General features: G+C 36.7%; 1 protein-coding gene across 30 annotated transcripts in view; it reads left to right on the top strand.

Moving 5' to 3' along the window:
• ABLIM1 (actin binding LIM protein 1) overlaps positions 1-20,916 on the top strand; it is a 2,317,257-nt gene that overhangs the window by 2,213,827 nt on the left and 82,514 nt on the right. For 29 of the 30 annotated variants that reach the window (XM_044055908.1, XM_044055914.1, XM_044055911.1 and 26 more), the window contains one exon: positions 18,133-18,207. The exons of the other annotated variant lie outside the window; for it this stretch is intronic. In XM_044055908.1, coding sequence (XP_043911843.1) covers positions 18,133-18,207 — 75 coding nt within the window. The remainder of the gene's footprint in view (positions 1-18,132; positions 18,208-20,916) is intronic. 30 annotated transcript variants of the gene reach the window in all.

A 20,916-nucleotide genomic window follows, 5' to 3' on the forward strand; every position in this document is an offset into this window, starting at 1 on the left:
ATAGAACTTTTGTTTGCTCTCTGTTCCTTGTAAGACCCTGTTTTGTGTTCTGTTATACTAATACCTAGAGGAAGTCTGTACGAATGAAAGGAAAGCTTATAGTTGGAAGCACATCACATCACCGTGTGAGACAGATTCTAATGAGGAACAGATCAGAAGTCTTCTCAAAATCAGATTAGTTAAATTCTGTGGTTTCCTGTGGGTGAAATGACCTGTCCTTTACTGGTAGAATAATGTTAAAATATAGATCTTTATGTAAGACAGAGGGTACTGTGACATTAGAATTGAATAAATATCTCTGATAACTGGCATAGTATTATACAGACGCAGAGCTAATACCTATTGATAGACTCTCCATTGCACTAATTCCATTCAAGATTACCCCTTTCATGTTTGGTATCCTTACTTAGTTCATTGTTTCCGTCCTAGCTTTACTGCAGTTCACTTCCTTGATAGAAAGCCAGCTAGAATTTTGGAAATGATTTGCTCTTGGATTCTAGTTCCTTAAGGCTTGGATCAGCACAGGGGCTTATCATCCTGCTCTTGATTGTTCAGATAACATTCATCTTCAATTTAGGAGACTAACATACAGTGACCTTGACTAGTACTGTCAAAACATCAGCTTATCTCACATCCTTACTGCTTCTAGGAGAATGATGTCTCATCCATGGCTTAGACCATTGAAGTCTTTCATTTTGCCCTTCCCAAGGTGTACAGATGGAGAAAAACAATCCCAGGAAGCACTGTCTGTTTCTGTCCAGGGACAAGTGAATAGGAACTGTCTGGACTTGAACCAGCTAATCACCATTAGTGCTGCATGTCTTCTGTTCTCACTGCTTAGTTAGTTACCCTCAGCCTATTTTAGGTTGCCTCCACCTAACTGTGATTCATTTCCTATACTTAACTTTTTACTTTTTAGGCTTTGCTTTTCTCTGTTATGCATCCAATTTCTTGTGTGAGCCTAAACCAAAGGCGTGTTTCATTACTCGTGTAGCTCTCATAGCTACTGCTTTTGTAGGTGGTGTGTTGTTAATGCTATGGCAGGCCACATGTTTCAGACATATGTAAGCTGGGCTGGATTCAGTACAAGGAGACCTAGGCTGCTGCCTAGGGCTTGCTGCTGGCTGGGGGCCCCATAAAGATTATCAAAAGAAAAGAAAAATGACCCACTCCCACCCACATCTCCCAAACCCAATTACTGCTCAGTTGTTCTTTTTTGAAGTGTGTGTGTCCTTTTATTACCTTGGACATCAAGAGACATGATGTTGGTACTGTAAATGACAAATGTTTACCTCCTTAAACATTCTAGGAAATTCTTTGCCATCAGTATAATTTTAAACATCTCTTAGATTCTGCCTTATGTTTAGGCCCTGTCTGTTAAACCTGTTTTTTTTTGTTTGTTTTGTTTTGATTTTTGTTCTTTTTTTTTTTACAAGGTAACCTGCTTTTCAGGAACAACCTAGGCACACTATTTGGTTAAGTAACTTGCTCGGAGTCGCATAGTAGACAAATGAAGGTAGAAGGAGTGAAACCCTGTACCCCTGCATACAGGAAGTAGCTCACTTAAAAGCTTCAAGACTTAAATCATCTGCACTAACTGCAAGTCCTTCATTAACTTCATTTTCTTATAAATCACTGAGTATTACAGTCAGTTAATAATGCCAGCCATTAGAGTTTCATAGTTTTGTTGTTCAAAAAATGCATTGACGCAAAACCAGCCATTTTGTTAACTTTTTAAGTGAATTAAAGTAGTTTACCTTTTTTTTACCTGTCTCTGATTTTGCAGAACATCTCAGATTTGACCTTAGTTTTATGGACCTGTCCCTCTTTAACTTTTTTTTTTTTTTTTTTATTTGGTAAATCATACAGTCAGTAGAGATTTCTAGTTCTTGTTGTTCAGAAAATGCATGTCAGTGCAACACCTATTGTTCTGTTAACTTTTTAAGTAAATTACGTTGTCTGGCATGTAAAGCTCTGAGCTATTAATGAACTTTTTGTAGTAAAAAGTACAGGGCTTGTATCTTTCGCCTCCCTTTGCCTGCTGTTTGACTTTGAGCAAGTCTATGCTCCTAGGTGGGTTTATTGAGTTAATAATAAATAAAATAAAATAATGTTTAAATTTGAACCTTTTTGGGCCATTGGCCCCTCATTTTGATTTTTTCCATTTACCCTAGCAAAGAATTTCAGAGGCATTTTCATCTGTTTCTTTTAAAATGTGTCTTTCTGACAGATTTTGTGTGTGTGTGTGTGTGTGTGTGTGTGTGTGTGTGTGTGTGTGTGTGTGTGTGTGTGTGTGTGTGTGTGCACGTGTCTCAATACTTGTTTCTTGCATCCCAGAGTAGTTAGGGTGTAAAGGAAAGAATCAATTGTATTCAACAAGAACATTGTCATATGAGCCATGTTCTTTAGGTATAATCTGTGTTTTCCCCTATTTGTTGACTTTTGACAGAATGCTTATTATCAAGCTGTGAATAAAAGGGGCAACGTAAAGTCTGTGAGTTTAGTCTTAATATTTTTATGAATCATTTTTAATTTACCTTGTTTTGCAGGCAAATGGTTGTGAGATCCTGCTGTGGTTGGGCTGTAACATTTTGTCTGGCATTTAGCAGTGTAAACCGTGTTTCAAGATGATTATCACAGTTCAAGTGACACCCGAACCCCATGTGCAAAATGGGAAAAAAGGGGTTGAGGATGGATGGATGCCTTTAGTACTGATGAGTAAGGCTGTGCATATTTTGTCTCGTGTGTGGCTCAAGTCTCTTCACCACACATTGATCCTTGAAAAGGACAATTGAGTTCAGGTGTTCAGTGGGCTGTCCCAGTCTATCAGCAAATGGATTACACATCTGTCTTTTAAATTTCCTGTACCTTTCACATGGCAGCTAATTAGTGATTCACTATAAGCTGTCTGATGACGGATCCCAGCATGTCTTTCGTATTTAATGGGTTGCCAGCTGCATTGTCAAGGGAAGAGAAGTTTATTGTTGCTCATACTAAGTCTTATTTAAGTGTGTGTGTGTTTTCTATTATTTAGCAAATGACTCAATTGTTTTGCTGTAAAAATTTAAGTAAATCTGTGTGATCGTTGTAAAAGTAAAGAATAAATTAGTATGCACACTGTCCAATTTGAACAATGTTTTGTGGTAATTGAGGAGAGGCAGACAGGTAATGAGGTATTGCTATGGCTGGGGGGGGGGGGGGGCTGGTCCATGACCCTTTTTGGTGTCGCATTTGACCATGAGCTGGATCTACATGCAAGTTATATTTCTGGACAAAACTGGTGACACAATCCAGTGCATTGTGCTAGAAAGTTGCGGAAAGCTTCCCCCTTCTGTTCATTCAGCTATAATTTTTGTCTTTAATTTCATTCACCTTTCTGAACTGATCTGTTAAACAGACATATCCTTAACCAATTCCTATGATTTATTCCCAGAATAGTTATTAAGTGGAGTGATTTATTTTGGTTTGTTACTATTTCCTGAAATAATTTAGCCTGATAAAATGCAGTAGCTCATTTTTATCATTTATGGTTCTGTCTGGTTACCCTTCTCAACCAGTTAACAACATGTTTTGGAATTATTAGTAACCCCTTTTCCCATGCCATTTCTCACTGTTAGCCTACCAGTCCTCCTGAATTTCCTTTGGTGGGGGGCCCCTCTTACTTCCCACGTCCCAGACTGCAGTCGGCAGGTCTGCTTTTGCATAGTTCCCTGTGTTCCTGTTTTTCCATCTCTGCTTGATACAGTTCCCTATTCATTATGTCTGTGATTCTCCTTATAACACAATGGCCTTTTGGCCAGCTCAGTGTTTCCTTCACAATACCTTTTCAGACATGCGTTGTAATATCCTTCACTGCTTCCTGTTGTCACTTCTTTTACTGGTCTCCTTTCAGACATGTGTTGTAATATCCTACACTGCTTCCTGTTGTCACGTCTTTTACTGCTCTCCTTTCAGACATACATTGTAATATCCTACACTGCTTCCTGTTGTCACTTCTTTTACTGCTCTCCTTTCAGACATGCGTTGTAATATCCTACACTGCTTCCTGTTGTCACTTCTTTTACTGCTCTCCTTTCAGACATGCGTTGTAATATCCTACACTGCTTCCTGTTGTCACTTCTTTTACTGCTCTCCTTTCAGACATGTATTGTAATATCCTATACTGCTTCCTGTTGTCACTTCTTTTACTGCTCTCCTTTCAGACATGCAGTGTAATATCCTACACTGCTTCCTGTTGTCACTTCTTTTACTGCTCTCCTTTCAGACATGCGTTGAAATATCCTACATTGCTTCCTGTTGTCACTTCTTTTACTGCTCTCCTTACAGACATGCGTTGTAATATCCTGCACTGCTTCCTGTTGTCACTTCTTTTAGTGCTCTTCTTTCAGACATGCGTTGTAATATCCTATACTGCTTCCTGTTGTCACTTCTTTTACTGCTCTCGTTTCAGACATGCGTTGTAATATCCTACACTGCTTCCTGTTGTCACTTCTTTTACTGCTCTCCTTTCAGACATGTATTGTAATATCCTACACTGCTTCCTGTTGTCACTTCTTTTACTGCTCTCCTTACAGACATGTGTTGTAATATCTTGCACTGCTTCCTGTTGTCACTTCTTTTACTGCTCTCCTTACAGACATGCGTTGTAATATCCTGCACTGCTTCCTGTTGTCACTTCTTTTACTGTTCTCCTTTCAAACATGCATTGTAATATCCTACACTGCTTCCTGTTGTCACTTCTTTTACTGCTCTCCTTACAGACATGCGTTGTAATATCTTGCACTGCTTCCTGTTGTCACTTCTTTTACTGCTCTCCTTACAGACATGCGTTGTAATATCCTGCACTGCTTCCTGTTGTCACTTCTTTTACTGTTCTCCTTTCAAACATGCATTGTAATATCCTACACTGCTTCCTGTTGTCACTTCTTTTACTGCTCTCCTTTATATCTCTATGCCTTGTTAGGCTTCTCTCAGTAGTTCATTGGTAATGTAAAATATGGATATAATGTGCACTTCCAGATGGAGTTTGTCTCTCTCATGTGGTACCAATGCTAATGTCAGCTGTTTATTTCTATGGCTACTGGCCTCAAAGACGTCCACTGCAGCAGGGCTATAACAGATTGGTAGTTATGGCTTGTAGTATGCTTTCTTTTCTCATTTGCCCCAGTTTTGGACTAATGTTTTACAGATTTTAAATTGTTAATGCATATTAACCGTAGACTGAAATCCACAGTCACATGTTTGCCTTTGTATTTAACTACTCATCTTCACTCAGTTGTGTCCGGTCCTCGTCTTTTAACCTCACCAGTCCTAGTATCTCATCTTTTAGCTTCTGAGATGTTGCTTCTCTAGTGAAGGATTCATTTATTTATTTATTTTGTTTGCATTTTTGCTGTGTTATCCATAGCAAGGCAAACATCTTGATGTGAATAAATTAGACTTTGTTACATTTTTGTGTTTTAATACATTTGTCATGACTAAGTTATTTTTTTTTCCTCAATGCCTGCTGGTCCTCAGGCTTCTGTAGCAGTCAGTCTTCCCTCACCCTATGGATGAGAATCGATAGTGTAAGCCATCATACACATTGCCATTAGGGTGTTGTTTTGAATGGGCTTAACCCTGGCCTTAGTGGCTAATATAAATGCCCACATCAGTGTGAGGGATGGTCTAGTGGTCTGTATCAGAATTGTTTCAAAACTTCAAATCTGATATGGTCAACACCATATGATCGAAGTCTTGAAACTTAGAATCTTTTAACATACTTTTTCCTTACAGCACAGAAAGGGAATATTTCCCTTTTCTGCACTGTAGTGCGATCTCGGAGTTGGTATATTTAAGTAGCAGGGGGTGTGGGGAATGCAGGGGGGCTTGCCCCCTGCTTAGAGTGCTTAAATGGTTTGTTTTTGTAGGTTGTTGTGTTTTATTACATTTTCAATGTTTCAAGACTTCGATTATATGGTGCCGACCATATCAGATTCAAAGTTTTAAAACTTCAATAATGTAATATAGACCCTGCTCTACACTTTCCCTATGGAGTGCACTTGCTTCCACACAAGTGCTTCATGAGAGCTACCATCACCAGCTTGGGATTGATAAACAAGCCCCCATCTTCAGGTCCTGTGGCAGTTGTGAATGTGAAGTTGTCCACATGCATATGGGCAAATGGCCAACTGGGAAAACTATCGCTCTTTCCCAAGGATGGGCGAGTGAGTGTAGCCACTCATTGTAACCCTCCCCTGCTTAACTGTCCGGGCATCTGTGATGCAAATCTGTCTACAATCGTCCAGGTCAGTGTCGTGGGTTTATTCCTCCATGTCACAGACCCAAGGGTATGAAGTCATGGGTTTATTCTTCCATGTCACAGACCCAAGGGTATGAGGTCATGGGTTTATTCCTCCGTGTCACAGACCCAAGGATATGAGTAAAGTAATTTGTGGTTTTATTTCTTCACACATAAACGAGGCATTCAGATGAAGAAAAAATATGTCTTGTTCATTTTTCTAGTTCTGATATCTTTGTTTATTAAGTATTTTGTTGGGATTTCAGCAATAAGCAGAACAGATGGAAGTGTTAGCAAATTATGGGCTGTCTAACCAAGCTGCAGAAATAATTTCAAAGTTGCTTGTGGTGGATAATTTCACCTATTTAACTTTGCTGTCCCTTGAGTAAACTGGCAGTGCTACGAATATGTGAAAAATATCGCTGTTTGTAATTTTCTTGACTATCTTTATTTTCTTTTTAAGGCTTAGGAAGATGAGGTAGGAGAGACGATTGTCATTGTGCTTTGTGCTGATGGATGGCTTTGGAGATTTTATGCAGTATAACAGAGTCAACAGAGAGTTTCTCTATTCTTAGGTTTGTTTGTTATACACTTAAAGACCTGCACGAACTAATCAAAGTAGAGAATAATAGTGTTTAGGGGAAAAGGTCACAAGTTTGACTCACTGCGAGTACTGATATCGCCTTTGGAATCATTATTTCCCCTGCAGGAGTTTGTGTTTCCTGTCCTCTGAGAGATGCAGTGAGGTCGAATCTCAGTCCAGCTTGGTCTCCTTTTCAAAACCCAAAAGACAGTCTCTTGTTTTGTTTGGCAACTCTTGCACAGTGCTGCACAATGCACAGTGCTGTCAGTTATATTGAGCAGTTGTTTGGCTAATAAACCAATGTTATCTTAATTTGTAGTGGCATTTAATAACTACAGTGCTGCAATGCTTCCCTTCCCATAGTTTTCAACGTTTATCTCCAGAATTGGAGATAAAACAAAAATAATTAGAGAAAAAGGCCTCAGACCAGTAACATGTTTGAAGTACTAAGCCGGATTTCAAAAGACTTGCTGTCAGTATGACTTAACTCTGGTGTAAGCCTGTTCCGATTCCAGCAAGCTTGCTGCTGGAGTCAGTGACTTACTGTGGTGTCCACTCTATGTATATAGCAGGCTTGTACAAGGAACCAGGTTCCAAAAGACTTCCTCTCTGTGTAATGACTTACCTCAGTGTGTACTTACCTTCACACCAGATAAAGTCTCTTACACTGTGGCTTGCAAACGCTTACAGATACATAAAAAACAGAATTTGAGTGTTTTTCTCAGATATTTAAATGCTGTCATTTGTTTACATTTCATAATCAGCATACAATTGAAAATACATAAATGTACTTTACAGTTGTACATAAATCTACATATTCTTATAAAACTAAATTTGAACAAGTAGCTCGTCTGACTGGTACGGCACAACAACATTAACCGGTACAGTGAGAAACTAACAAATAGTAAAATCCATTCTGTAGCAGATGTAAATTCAGCAGCAACAGTTCCTTCCTAGACACGTGTACAAAGCAGAAAATGTTTCTGTCTTGTAAAAAAATGAAAACCTTTAGCACTAAATAAACTGACTACAAAACACTGTACTAACTAACATGATATCAATTACTGAGCAATACAAAAAAATAACAATAGTGCATAGATTATCCATTGACTTGCAATGTAATTAGTATCTGATTTAAAACTTCTTTGCTTCACATGTCCAAGCCTCATCATCAGGAGTCATTATAATCCTACAGTGTAATTATATTTATGGTAAACCTATCAATTAAGTGTGGGGTCCCAACAAATCCCTTTGTAATCTGGTCTGGGCCTATCACATTTCTTAAAAAAAAAATGACACTAAAACGCATCCAACCAGCAGAAGGATTTCAAGCATTAGTAGTTGATGCATACTTCCACAGCAGCCATTTCAAAGCATATTTTCCCACAAGTACTTGTTTTCATTTCAGTTTCCTTGCATTCTCTTCCATCTGCAATGTGTATTAACTCCTGTGTGTTTAGAATATCTTGTGCTTCGTTATAACTTACTTGCCATATTATAATAACAGTAACATTAATTATTTAATAAGAATTACTGTCTTGCCAAGAACACCTTCCAACACTTGTCTTAAATTATAACTGCCCAATTTTTGACAAGGCAAAAAAAAAAAAAAACATGCACCAGGGCCCACATACTCCTATATCATGTCCTTAACGTGTTGGTTCATTTTGAAGAAATATTCATCTCAGCTTCCCAGGAATGTCAACATCTTTTCACAAACATTTCCAAACAAGTATTCTTACTTCCAAGGCTTAATTATCGAGCTCTTTCTCAAGTTCTGCTTCCAGACGTTGTCTCGTTTTAAGCATTACTCTGGTTTTTAATTCTCACAGTTTTTTACATCTCTACTCATTTTTTAATTATTGAGAATTTGCTTCTTGTCTCACTTAAAGGAAACTACCCTCCAATGCTAACCTCACCCCATGTTCCAGATTTATTTTTAATACTCTTATTATCAGTTAGATGTTATTTATGCTCTAAAAGTTTCAGCACATTTCATATTTTCTACCCGTTTCCCTGCCACAGATGACGAGAATTCTAAAATCTTCTTTCCTGTTCAAATCTCACACTGTTTCAGAGAGGATTTTGTCTGAATGCAGCCAATATAAATCTGTAAAAATATTGCAAAGTATGTTAATTTGCTTTTCTTATGAAGTTATATGATATATGAAACTTCACATATAACTGGCATGATTTCTTGGTACCTTTTTTTTATGGCTAATAATATAAGAAGTTGTTATTCAGACTGTGCTTCTGATGAGATGCTAACATACAGTGTGACCTGGCTGCATTACTAAAGGTTAATTTTATTGACTATAATTAAAGTGATTCAATAGTACTTTGCATTATGGTCATAGTACCTGCCAGCCACAGCTCTGCAGAAAGAAGAAACAAAATTATGTTTTTACTGATGTAGTAGCCTCTCCCGGAGTCACTTTAGGTGAACCATTCTAAGTCTGTGCTATGTGTCTATGGAAGGTACTCCTTGGAGGAGAGCATGACAGTGGCACATAACTCGACACTTGCCGAACTGTCAGTTTCCATCTACCAGTATCATGTCCTCGGGACACACAGGCAGCTCCTCATGACAGAATGCTTCCCAGTAGGACTTAACACATCTATCACATTATGTTCACAACCAGGTACTCACTAACAGTATGTGGATTTCTAAACTTCAGCACTGCCATATCCTTATTTAGCAACGAATCCTGAAAATGAATGCAGATCTGCACAGGTCGTGAGCTGCGAAATCCAGGCATTCTCACATAGCTACAAACACTACTTATTTCGGTTACCCTCATTTCTTCATAGTAACAGTACAAAAACACAGCTCTTTTTCTTCTTTTCTTAACAGGGAAAGTGGCTCAGACCCCATTCCACATGAAACTGTTTCAGCAATCATGGAAACCAGACTCATGTAATTACTGTCTTCCAGAACAGTATCCATTTTAGTTCTGTTAGTTACGTGTGATGCTACCATTTTCTTATTCAACAGCTTCATATTTACCGTGATGATTGAAAAGGACAGAGTAGAAAAACTAATATTAACTACTTTATTCAGAAGATAATTAAGGTGTTATTTAAAATCATAATTTCTGTTAATGCTTACAGGTTCAGTAATTGATTTAAACTTCCATTTTTGCCTTTCCAGCTTAAACTATGCACATATTGTAGCCAAATGCTTTAAAATAATTCAGAGTTACAGCATTTCACGTAAGTCTACTGCTGGCTGTTCACGTTACTGACTTTAATGTAAAACAAAATGCATTGCAGTCACTATGTTTGTAAATGATTTGCACAACACTTGTACTTTCATTTTCATCTTTCCTCCCCTTAACAGCATTTCCATAATGCAAAGGCAATTCTAATTGTGCCTCACAGTTCCGCCTTAAGGTCACTCAGAAGTTCACCTCTGCACTGATAAAAACAGCAGCTGTTTCTATATGGAAGAGCTGTCCAGTACTTGAATTGCCCTTCTTTACCACTTGTATTGTCCTTTACTACCTATACTGTCCTTTACTGCCTATACTGTCCTTTACTACCTATACTGTCCTTTACTACATATACTGTCCTTTACTACCTATATTGTCCTTTACTACCTATACTGTCCTTTACTACCTATATTGTCCTTTACTACCTATACTGTCCTTTACTACCTATACTGTCCTTTACTACCTATATTGTCCTTTCTCTTTTCATTTATAAAATAAGCAGTGTTTTTCTTCAGAACAGACCACTGCTTGAGGGAGGGTTTGAGACTGATGAGATTGTTTGGTGACCTGTATCTCCCTGCTCATAATGTTTTTATTTGCGTTACTGAGGTACATTTTGAGTATGTCTTAATAACATTTCATTTGACCACAGTAATATCTCTAGCAAAGCCTAAACACAGAGCAAACAATATGCTTTGGAATTAAACTGTGTCCAGTGTGTCCAAATTCATTGATAGTAATTGTAATAATAATATCACTGCGGGTACTGATATTAGAGTCGTGGACTTCCCACGAGATGTGGATGATTTTGTAGTCTCATCCCTTATGAAACATCCATCACAATTTTTTAATTGTTGGTAAGCCATCTAGATTTGACATCCACTTAGAAATGTGGAGTAAACAAACTGCAAACCTGTATGTTGGGGTCCTTTTGCCGGTTGTAATTCAAGAAGGTGCAGAGAAACAGCTTCCTTAAAAGTAAACTGCCTTTTAGATGTACCACACAAAATACCACGGAATCCTTGCACCAGCAGGTGAATGATACCAAAGCAGCAGTGATCTTAACGCAATTTATTTATTATCCACAAGCGTTTTCGCCACTAGCTATGCGGTGGCTTCTTCAGAGAAAACACAATTACAACTGACACAGTTGCATGCACTTGTTTAAAAACAATCTCAAAAGGAAGTGATGTAACAATACAAAAGAATCCATTTAAACTTCCAGATCTGTTACCTGTTAACTAACATTACAGAGATTACCATGAATAAATATACAATAATGAATGAAATACATTAGAAACACTACTCAACATGTAAGAAAGTAGAAAATTAAAAAATACATAAAAAAGTATCAAATGCGCTGTCAACAGTGAAAAGTGTATTCGAAAGTAAAATGCACTTGATAAATCAACGCATATGAAAGTTAGTATAAAAATATGTTGATGTACTCAATAAGTGGTAAAAGTATAAAAATATATACACCTCAAACCACAATACAGGGTATTAACCCTGATAGGTGTATTCAAACATAAAATACATTAAGATACCCTAAAACAAAAAAAATACTATAAAGGAACAATTTTACTATACTCGATGAAAAAGGCCTCACAAATACTACACACAATACGCAATATAAATCCAACAAAACCCAAGTTATAATAATAACGGATAGGTTTACTAAATTTGTTCTTTTTTATTTCTACTAAAGCCCCTAAATCTACTCCCTTAAGAATTAGGCCTCATCATAAAAAGTAAAAAATCTATATATTTGTGGGTTAGATGAAACCATCTATCTCAGATAACTCCTCATTTTCAATACTGCTGATATATTGCAGTTTTCATTAAGGCCCGGTTGCCGAAAGGCATCCGTTCTCAATTGCCACTCCAGCTCACGGGTTTCAAGCAATAATGGAAATGGGCCCCCCCGATTATTGACTTGAACTTGGTCAATAGCCATAAATGAAAAACTGTGACCAGGGTAGCTATTAATATGCTTAGCTAGTGCATTAACCTCCTTCCTCTTTTTGATGGCATACTAAGCAGTATTGAAAATGAGGAGTTATCTGAGATAGTTGGTTTCATCTAACCCACAAATATATAGATTTTTTACTTTTTATGATGAGGCCTAATTCTTAAGGGAGTAGATTTAGGGGCCTTAGTAGAAATAAAAAAGAACAAATTTAGTAAACCTATCCGTTATTATTATAACTTGGGTTTTGTTGGATTTATATTGCGTATTGTGTGTAGTATTTGTGAGGCATTTTTCATCGAGTATAGTAAAATTGTTCCTTTATAGTATTTTTATTGTTTTAGGGTATCTTAATGTATTTTATGTTTGAATACACCTATCAGGGTTAATACCATGTATTGTGGTTTGAGGTATATATATTTTTATACTTTTACCACTTATTGAGTACATCAACATATTTTTATACTAACTTTCATATGCGTTGATTTATCAAGTGCATTTTACTTTCGAATACACTTTTCACTGTTGACAGCGCATTTGATACTTTTTTATGTATTTTTTAATTTTCTACTTTCTTACATGTTGAGTAGTGTTTCTAATGTATTTCATTCATTAATGTATATTTATTCATGGTAATCTCTGTAATGTTAGTTAACAGGTAACAGATCTGGAAGTTTAAATGGATTCTTTCGTATTGTTACATCACTTCCTTTTGAGATTGTTTTTAAACAAGTGCATGCAACTGTGTCAGTTGTAATTGTGTTCTCTCTGAAGAAGCCACCGCATAGCTAGTGGCAAAAACGCTTGTGGATAATAAATAAACTGTGTTAAGATCACTGCTGCTTTGGTACCATTCATCTGCTGGTGCAAGGATTCCGTGGTATTTTGTGTGGTTCGTTGGTTTAAAGTTAGCGTTTTTTCAATTGCCTTTTAGATGTGCCAAATCTCAAGTACCTGTATTCGCCTTTTGGCTGAGGTGACTAAAAATAAGTAGGTTTCTCTCCTTTCTTGATGTTGATGGTGTTCCCCAGATCATCTGAATCTTCCTGTTCTACCACATTTGGGGAAACAAGTTTATGCTTCTTCATTACTTACTGCCTATGATTTCTAAATATGCACTTGTTGGAAAGCATGCAGTAATGCACAGTGGAAAATGTAAGGGAAAACAAAGCTGGAATGTGCCACAGGTGTCACATGGTCATTAGAGTGAAATCTCATTGGTCTTCTTTTGCTTCTACTTGTTTTTAATGCACTCTGTCTTTTTTTTATTATTCTTTCAGCTGCTGGTATAACTTTTTTCTTCCCTCACAATAAGATTTTATCATGGCACATGCGGTGAGGTGGGCTTTTCATGCCTCAGTCTCATTATCATTTTCGTCAGGTTACTGCTGGTAATGAAAATCAAGTAACTCCTGGATTTAGCACATGCTTAGAGGGATAAGGTCTTGAATTCCTTCCATTACATCTAGCCATTATCAGCAGCTTCAAGCAGCATAACTTGCTACTCCAGACTGTACTTATATATATATATATATATATATATATATATATATATATATATATATATATATATATATTTAAATTTTAATATATCCATCTTGTGTCCTGCAGAAAGGATAGTCTTCATTTGACCCATGAGGTGTACTAGTGTCTCTTGGTGATGTTTGTTGCCTGTCTGCTGCTTGCCATAAGTGTGATGAGGAAACTGGATAGTCTGAAATTACATGTGCCAGCCAGCATATCATTAGTAGGTGACATTCTAGTTGCATGCACCAGTCCCTCCTGCATTATCCCCTGAGCATAAAGATGCATATTATTTGCATTAGACTATAACCCCCCCAAGGTCCATAGTAGAAACCAGATTGCTGTCATAATATCTATTACTAAATTACTTAACATTCATTAGCTTTGTACACCTGCACTAGTAGTTTAATGAACACTGCACTGCTTTACATCAGAAATGTTTATTTACTAATACAGAATATAAGCCTTCCCTCATGAGACAGCCATTTTTTTCAGTTAGCATCTGACAGACATAGAAACATTATTTGCATCTTCTGTGGTAATGGATTTATTTTTCTAGGTATAAAATAAGATTAGAGTGCATGGAAATGTCATTCCAAAACAAATTGGTTTCTTAGTCCACGACTTTGTTTTCTTTGATAGATGTGTACAGATACTGCTGGAAAAAAACTGCTGCCCCCCCCCCCCCCTTGCCAAGCCGCAGCTTTGTGAGGACATGTTATTAACAGCAAATGTATTGGTGTTTAAGATAATTTTTTTTTTCAAGTAAACAAATACAGCACAGGTGTTTTGGTGGTCAAGTAAGCCACTAATTCACTTAGGCCATTGCTAATTGATATCTCAGAAAATTACACTTCGCATCCAGAAAAAAAATTCCAACTGTAAATCATATTAAGCCTATCCAAAAAATTCAAGCTAATTAAAAGAAGCTCTTTAAAATATTCTGATTGCTTAAGTGTTTCTCCAAGTAGTGGTTGAAATAATTTAAACAGTTTAGCCAAACAATCCTTTCTCTGAGATGGAATGTCCATGGAGTTTGGACATGGATGTATTAAGTAAAAGGGATAGGTTTGAAGAGGCATTTCTTACCATCTATGAAACAGATATGTTTGATTTTTAGTGAGCATTAGTTGCACAAGTTTTTTTTTTTTGATTAATTGACCATTGATAAAAAATAATGATTTGTGTAATATAAAGGGGAATTAAACTTACTTCACTCATGTCAGCATCATAAAGTAAAATTGTCTTAGTTAAAGCAAGTCTACATAATCAAGGCATCCTAATGGCAGGCTTAGGTTAATTTGTTTGGGATATCCAATAGAAGGCTAGGGTTAAATTGTTCTGGATATCCTAATGTTAGGCTTGGGTTAATTTGTTCTGGTTATCCTAATGGGAGGCTTGGGTTAAATTGTTCTGGATTTCGTAATGGGCAGCCTTGGGTTAATTTGTTGTGGATATCCTAATGGGAGGCTTGGGTTAAATTATTGTAGATATCCTAATGGGAGGTTAGGGTTAAATTGTTCTGATATCCTAATGACTTACTTGGGTTAATTTGTACTGGATATCCTAATGGGAGGCTAGGGATTAATTGTTCTGTATATCCTAATGGCAGGCTTGGGTTAATTTGTTCTGGATATCCTAATGGGAGGCTTTGGTTCATTTGTACTGGATATCCTAATGGGAGACTAGGGATTAATTGTTCTGTATATCCTAATGGCAGGCTTGGGTTAATTTGTTCTGGATATCCTAATGGGAGGCTTTGATTCATTTGTACTGGATATCCTAATGGGAGGCTAGGGATAAATTGTTCTGTATATCCTAATGGCAAACCTGGGTTAATTTGTAATGGATATCCTAATGTGGGAGGCTTGGGTTAATTTGTTCTGTATATCCTAATGGCAGGCCTGGGTTAATTTACTCTGTATATCCTAATGGCAGGCTTGGGTTAATTTGTTCTGAATATCCTAATGGGAAGCTTGGGTTAAATTCTTCTGGAAATTACAAATACCATGTAGAAGTTCGAAGGCTGGTGACTTAGCAGTCATAGTATTTCTGGTAATTAATAGCATAAAGTCAAAAATTGTGTTTTTTTAATTGTCATGTTTTAAGTTTGAAGCTCCTTCTGAATAATCACCATTTAGCTCTTCTGATCATCCAGTTCTAGATACTTTTTATAACTCTGGGAATGGGTGACAAAAGTCCCAAGATTAACTTCTCGATTATTAGTCTGCTTTGGCACTCTCACTTCCAGTGTGACTGTATATACTACTATAGATACTTTATTTCATTTTTTCCCTCTGGAATATAGCAGATGCTGGCAGTACAAGTTGGAGGTTTTTAATGTACTTGATAATATTTCTTATGGCTATGTAATCCCTACTACAGTCAAGGGTGTAGAGGATAGATATGTCTTAGTTTCTGGTTTTGACCATTACCTTTGTGTTAGCACTTATTCTGAAGATTTGTCTTTCTGTAGCTCCTTGTCTCGGTCAGATATTCTTTTAGTAGTACATCATCTGCTCCTTATTAACATATTCCCACTGACGTTATGACTTGGGTCTCTTAAATGGGCAGAAAAAACATCCATCTTTCTTAAGAATATCTCACCACCACCAGTGATTTACTCTAACAGCCTTTTAGCCGCATTAGGTATTCCTGAGGTACAAAATGAAGGTCACATTGTATGGTCATCTGGACAGCAACTGTCAGTGATAATACTCAAGTCATTCCAAAGGGATTATTAGGTGTTAATTGTCATATTGTCTATATTTGTATCTGTATCACCTTCATGTATGTTCATTCCCAAATTTTAGCCATGTTATTCCATTGGTTTCACAAACATGAGGGCATTCAATGTCCCTGAAAGGCTAGTAATTATGTCTGGGTCTAATAAATGTCAGTTTCATGTTGATTTGTGTTGATAGCTTTGGAGCTGCTATCTAGCAAACATTTCCATGTGATTTTCATCCTGTTGGTTGATGTTCTGAAGCAGTCTTGTAAAGTGAAGATATTTTCATGGAGTTTGTTATAGAACTACATAACTACTGTTGTTTACATGAACTAATTTTTCTCACTCATTTATTTGTGTTGCTAGTACTGTTTTACTTTGTTTTACTTTCTTCTTACAGACTGATTGCAAGCTAATTGTATAAATATGCACAGATGCATTTTTTCAAATGCTGGCATTGCTTATTTTGTATGGGTCTTGAGAATTGATTTGAATACATAAACATTACACACGTATGATTCAGCTATTTCTGATGTAGTGTGGACTTTTATAATCTGCTAGAAAGCCCCTGTGTCCAGGTAAAGTGTCTTTAGGTATGGCCAAGTAAGCAGTCATGTCACTTTGTATAACATTGCTAAACTCTGGTATCATCTTTTTTTACATGTTAAAGGAAGAAAAGGATATTTCCTTACCATCTAGCAGCAAGGTTTTCATAATACCACCAGTTATATCCATGTTGTAGCAGCAACAGTTTGAAGCCTAAAGGAATTATGTTTGTCTTTTTAGTTACATACAGAATGTAAGGCACAGAGTGGGAAATATAAAACCTAGAAGCATGATTTATGCCAAAAATTAAAAATGAAAAAGCCCTGCAGAGGTGTTTTTTTCTTTCTTAATATTTCATTTCACAATCAAAACACAGAAGTTACTAAGTAGCATTCATTCATCAGAAATGAGGTAACATCATTTGCTGTGATAATGATGTGGATAAATACATTTAATTAAAGGTTAGTAATTGCTACCTGGTCCAGATATACTTGACAGACCTAAACAATGAAATATCTTGGCACTGCTGTAAAACAAATTGTTTGTAATTTCGTATGGTATCTGAATTTGATCTGAAAATAGATTAAATAGGAAATGATGCTCTGCAAGGGAGGACATAGGATTTGAGGCCCTACTTTGCAAACCTGTGTGATTTTGTTTTTTAACTAACCTTTTTCTAAAAGAATTTGTTTTATGTACTTTGTCAGCAGCATTTTGGTTGATCTGGAAACTAACCCTGGCAGTCACACTTAAAACTCTACCATGGCCAGCCAGCTTCTTAATGACACTTTTGACAGGGAATAGACTACTGAACTGCAGGGGTATGTTATGTATAAATGGGAAAGCATAAACCAGTTGGTGCGTACTGAATACTTTTACTAACCGGAATGTCTGCCTTCCTCAGTCATACTGGATTTCATCATACTTGTATTAGATTTCTAAAAATCATTTGATCTGGTATAATTTACATGTCGTGGGTGAGGATTTTGCTTGGCAAAGAATTGTATCACTGGTTAGCTAGCTGAAAGGTTTCTACAAATTCCTTGGATTACATCGGCTGTTAAATATCAGATTCACAGATTCCTAACCTGTAAGGCACATTTTTGCTAACTGGGGCCTAAAGATACAGCTTCTTGAGTCCTAGATATCAGAGTAATTCCCATAAACTGTTTCATATATAGCTACCTGGCAAAACAAATAAGTTATACATTTGTACCATCAAGCATGATGCTGTCATTGTTTAAAAGCATGTGTATAACATTTATACTCATAGTGTATTTTTTAATGTAGTCCATTCCAGATGGTCATGTGCCTGTGACAAGAATGGACAGAGGAGTGTCTATGCCTAACATGTTGGAGCCAAAGGCAAGTGCTACACAAATGTTTGACCTTATGGTCTTAAGCCAGACCTGTTTGAAATTTGTCAATGTACTGTAGACGCAATGTAAATAACCACATAATAAACTCAAATGACCTAAACTGCAAATTCATGTTTGCTGCAGGAAAGGAATATAATAGAATTGCTTTTTCAAATGGCTTGTGCTTTGTTTTCACTCCTTGCACATTTTGTGTCACTGGTAAAGTTAAGAGGACATGCCACATGTATAAGGACTTTTTTCTGACTAAAGAGGGCCCTATAGTTTTATGTTTTAAATGTTAACATTATGAACGTGGATACTGATTTGTACCATTAAAGCTATTCAGGAGTTTTTTATTATGCAACACTCCTGGAATATTAGTTTTATTCAAACCACTTTTTAAATCAAAGTTTGTATATTAAGTTATAAGTCATCCACAAAAGCCTCTCTAGCGTAAAAGTCTTTATGCATGGTTAAGTGAAAAACAGAGTGGAAGAAATGCCACCATCAGATGACCTGTTGCTTAGATCTGTTGCCTCATCTGAACAGAGCAATTACCCATTAGTTGTCTCCAGTATTGTTAAGTTTTGTATTTTTGGATCTGAAAAGGAAGTGTGTTGATTTGTTTGCCATAACCTGTGCAGTACATAATTTCGACAGACCTTTATTCACTTCCAAGACCTGGAGAATATCCTAATGGCTTTGCTTTGTATTATTTCTGTACCTCAGTTCATAAACCAGGTTTTCTTGATCTTGGTTACCCATTACTTTGTTCATTCACAAAATGACATAGTTTGTGCCTTTCATCTTTTTCAGTTAGTTTTGTAAGAAGTTAAAGTGGGCCAGCAGTGTTCATTTTACAAGTACCTGACCCATTTGTAGTATATTTTTTCTTGTACTGCTGTGTTCTGTTGAGTCATACTTTATTTGAAGCACACTCATACAGTCATCTTAATAAGAGCTTCTGAATTACAAAACATGATTATACATATTACTGCATTACCTCAGATGCAAGCAGCTGCATATTTTCTTGCAATAGCTTTTTAAGTTTCTTACATTCTTTGACGGACTGGTCCAGTTCAGAAGAAAACAATACATGGAGATCTAGTGACAGCTGAAAGCAGATGTGTAAAAGAGTTCTGCAGCAACTTTTATCTGGTCTTTGGTCTGACAGCAAAACATTATAGGGTATAGGGTGAAGGCCATGAGGTGCTGGCAAGTTTCCTATCGTAATCGGTTATGATCTCTTCGATTCTGAGTTGTACAGAGTCTAATTGTAAGTATGTCACTTAATAGACAGTCCTGAACTACCAGTGAAAACAGCCGAACTACTGGGTGGGCTTACTAACCTATCAAGTGAATAAAACAAAAAGCAAATAAAAAAACAAGCTAAAGAACATCATCAAATAAAATGAAGCAGCATGACCATCCATTGTAATTAACAGTTATCGCCAGCCATAGGCATGACCATCCATTGTAGTTAACGGTTATCGCCAGCCATAGGCATGACCATCTGTTGTAATTAACAGTTATTGCCAGCCATAGGCATGACTATCCGTTGTAATTAACAGTTATCGCCAGCCATAGGCATGACCATCCGTTGTAATTAACACTTATCGCCAGCCATAGGCATGACCATCCATTGTAATTAACAGTTATCGCCAGCCATAGGCATGACCATCTGTTGTAATTAACAGTTATCAGCAGCCATAGGCATGACCATCCATTGTAATTAACAGTTATCGCCAGCCATAGGCATAACCATCCGTTGTAATTAACAGTTATCTCCAGCCATAGGCATGACCATCCGTTGTAATTAACAGTTATCGCCAGCCATAGGCATGACCATCCGTTGTAATTAACAGTTATCGCCAGCCATAGGCATGACCATCCATTGTAATTAACAGTTATCTCCAGCCATAGGCATGACCATCCATTGTAATTAACAGTTATCGCCAACCATAGACATGACCATCCGTTGTAATTAACAGTTATCTCCAGCTATAGGCATGACCATCCAGTGTAATTAATAGTTATCGCCAGCCATAAGCATGACCATCCATTGTAATTAACAGTTATCTCCAGCTATAGACATGACCATCCATTGTAATTAACAGTTATCGCCAGCCATAGTGTAGGGAGGGGATAGGGGATTGAGAGACAAGGAACAAAATGGTAACAAAAAAATATTGAGCAAATAAATACTGGATATGTTACCTTGCAAAATGATAAATAAGGTACTGGCTAACAAAAGGAATAGATTATGGCTACAAAGTAGTTGAGAATGCTTCAAGTGAAGGTATTACATACTGTAGGAATAGCAATGTGAATTTTTAACAAGCTATGTATGAATAATTCCCAATGACTTTGCACTTCAAGCTGACATATATATCAAGTGTTAAGGTTCTTTCTGCATTAGGATAACATGTTTTGATATGATCTAGATGTAAATGTCTTTGTTAACATTTTTTCAGTTTTTTAACTTGTTCATTTTATCAACATATATTATATGTAACATTGATTTTAGAAATAATATGAATATTATTTAAGATTTTATGAACAGAGAACAATGGTTATAGGATGTGTGTATAGCTTTAAAATTTCAAACTGAATTTTGGCGCCAAAAAAGTTATTTAAACAACTGTGATGCAAGCTATGGTGTTCTGAGGAAGCTTGTTTTATTCAAGTGAAAGCGCTTAACCATTCTTTGTTTGTT

The sequence above is a fragment of the Protopterus annectens genome, chromosome 14.part0, assembly GCF_019279795.1.
Source record: "Protopterus annectens isolate FY-2018-M chromosome 14.part0, PAN1.0, whole genome shotgun sequence".
NCBI classification, from domain to species: domain Eukaryota; kingdom Metazoa; phylum Chordata; order Ceratodontiformes; family Protopteridae; genus Protopterus; species Protopterus annectens.